General features: G+C 52.9%; 1 protein-coding gene across 2 annotated transcripts; it reads right to left on the bottom strand.

Annotated features, from left to right (window-relative positions):
• Positions 1-968: 968 nt before the first annotated feature.
• Positions 969-1,964, bottom strand: APCS (amyloid P component, serum). 2 transcript variants are annotated; one of them, XM_077759991.1, is made up of 2 exons: positions 1,833-1,964; positions 969-1,713 (listed from the first exon to the last, which is right to left on the bottom strand). In XM_077759991.1, exons 1-2 carry the CDS (start codon positions 1,894-1,896, stop codon positions 1,100-1,102), a joined length of 678 nt encoding a protein of 225 aa, XP_077616117.1. In that variant the 5' UTR covers positions 1,897-1,964; the 3' UTR covers positions 969-1,099. The 2 variants fall into 2 exon arrangements, with proteins under 2 accessions (XP_077616117.1, XP_077616116.1); XM_077759990.1 differs by having other exon boundaries at positions 969-1,716.
• Positions 1,965-2,073: the final 109 nt, after the last annotated feature.

Raw genomic sequence — 2,073 nt, forward strand, 5'->3', positions numbered from 1 at the left:
AATATTGTAATTAGAATGTTTGGTGCTGAGAGTCGTATCTGAAAGGGGTAAGCGGGGATCACGTAATGGAGGGCAATGTCATGTTAAAGGGTTTAAGAGGTGGATCCACAGGGGCGCCTGGGTGGCTTAGTCGGTTAAGCGTCCGACTTTCGCTCGGGTCATGATCTCGCGGTTNCAAAGAGGTGGATCCACAGGATTTGAACCGGGAGGTCCTAAGCAATATCCTTGATGACTTTAGGACCAGACTCTGAAAATCCAGCATTGTATGCTACCAGTGTTTTTTTGTTTTCGGTCTGTGTGTGTGTGTGTGTGTGTGTGTGTGTGTGTGTTAAGAAAAAAGACACATTAGGGGCGCCTGGGTGGCTCAGTTGGTTAAGCGTCCAACTTCGACTCAGGTCATGATCTCATGGTTTGTGGGTTCGAGCCCCGCGTCGGGCTCTGTGCTGACAGCTCAGAGCCTGGAACCTACTTCAGATTCTGTATCTCCCTATCTCTGACCCTCCCCTGCTCTCGCTCTCTCTCTCAAAAATAAACATTAAAAAAAAACCCTGCACATTTGCCTTCTTGCACAATGAATGCCAGACTTTTCTACAGTTTTACTTTTCATTCCTGCTGCCAGTTTTCCTCATTACTTGATGTCAGGTTCTGCGCTACTTACTCATGTTTATCTGGCCTGGCCTCTGACCTCTTTTGCATCTGCAGCTGGAAAACCAGATAGGATTCCTTGTGACATTGTGCACATATCTGGAGTTAATCAAATGACGGAGAGCTAGTAAGGAGCACCCCCCACCCCGCGCTGCTCCCTGAGCCCCTGGCTTTGTGACCCATCCTTTTAGTTACAGGTGCCCCTCCCCCCCCACTCCACACCCTGATCGCGCTGGATAATAACGCACTGTCTTCCAAACAAGCGGATCGAGGAGAAAGACGCGGCAACAAGTACCCCACAAATGCAGGCGGCACATGCAACATACTGTTGTTGTTGTTATTTTAACTGGGCAGCGTGCAGACAGGAAATTGGAAAAAGCAGGAGCCGCCGATATCAAGATCCCCCGCGTGGTTGCCTTGAGTGGATTCCTCACGCGGCAGTGTTCTTGTTGCCTCAAGCTCGGCTCCACACCAGGGGCTTGACGATGACATACCCTTTGAGCTCGTAGGTCAGCTCGTGCCAGTCCAGGACGTTGGCATAGAAGTAGGAGCCCTGCTGCAGGCTTAGGATCTGCTCTGGGGACAGCACGGAGTCCCACATGTACAGGTCCCCGATCTCCCCCACGAAGGACTGGACCTTCTGAAACCCCCCTCCGTAGGAATCCTGCTCCTGCCCCAGGACTATCTTGGGGTACCCTTCCACCACATAACCCTGCTTCAGGCCCTTTTTCACCAGCGGCTTCCCATTGACCCAAAACTCGGCAATGCCGGTTGAGGACTCCCAGCTGGTACAGATGTGCACAGGGCTGGGGACCATCTCGATCACTTTGAAGGTGACTTTGGTTCTCCCGATGTACAGGGAGTAGCTCCCAACTTCGTTCTTGAAGATCAGGAGCTCATTGTCCTTGTCCTGGGCATTGTAGGAGAAGAGGCTGTAGGCACGGAGCAGATCACTGTAGGCTCGGAAGCACAAGGTGAAGTTCTGCAGAGGGGTCTCCAGTTTTGGAGTCAAGGTCACATAGTCAGTAGAAGATTCTCGAGGGAACACAAACACCTTCCCACTGAGGTCTGCTGGGGGAGGGAGAGAAAGATGACCTTCACCATGCATGCAAGGACAAAAGAACCTACCCACCCTCTTTTGTTATCTCGTGCTCCCCGGGCACACACCCTGCCCCCGACCACCCTACCTGTCTGAGCGAAGGCTCCCAGGAGGCTGGCAAGGACAGAGACACAGAGCAGCAGCTTGTCCATGCTCGGCCTGGGGCTGTGCTAGCAGCAGAGTGAACGGCTGAGGGTACAGAAGGCCCCGAGCTTTACCCCACCCCCCAGCTTCCGAGGCTCACTTTTTAGGCCTGAGGCTCCCCGGGTTTTATATGCACGGGTTTTATATGCACGGATTTTCTAGCCTGCCCCCAGGGTCAGCAGTCA

This window comes from Crocuta crocuta, unplaced genomic scaffold (genome assembly GCF_008692635.1).
Source record: "Crocuta crocuta isolate KB4526 unplaced genomic scaffold, BGI_CrCroc_1.0 scaffold133, whole genome shotgun sequence".
Classification (NCBI taxonomy): Eukaryota; Metazoa; Chordata; class Mammalia; order Carnivora; family Hyaenidae; genus Crocuta; species Crocuta crocuta.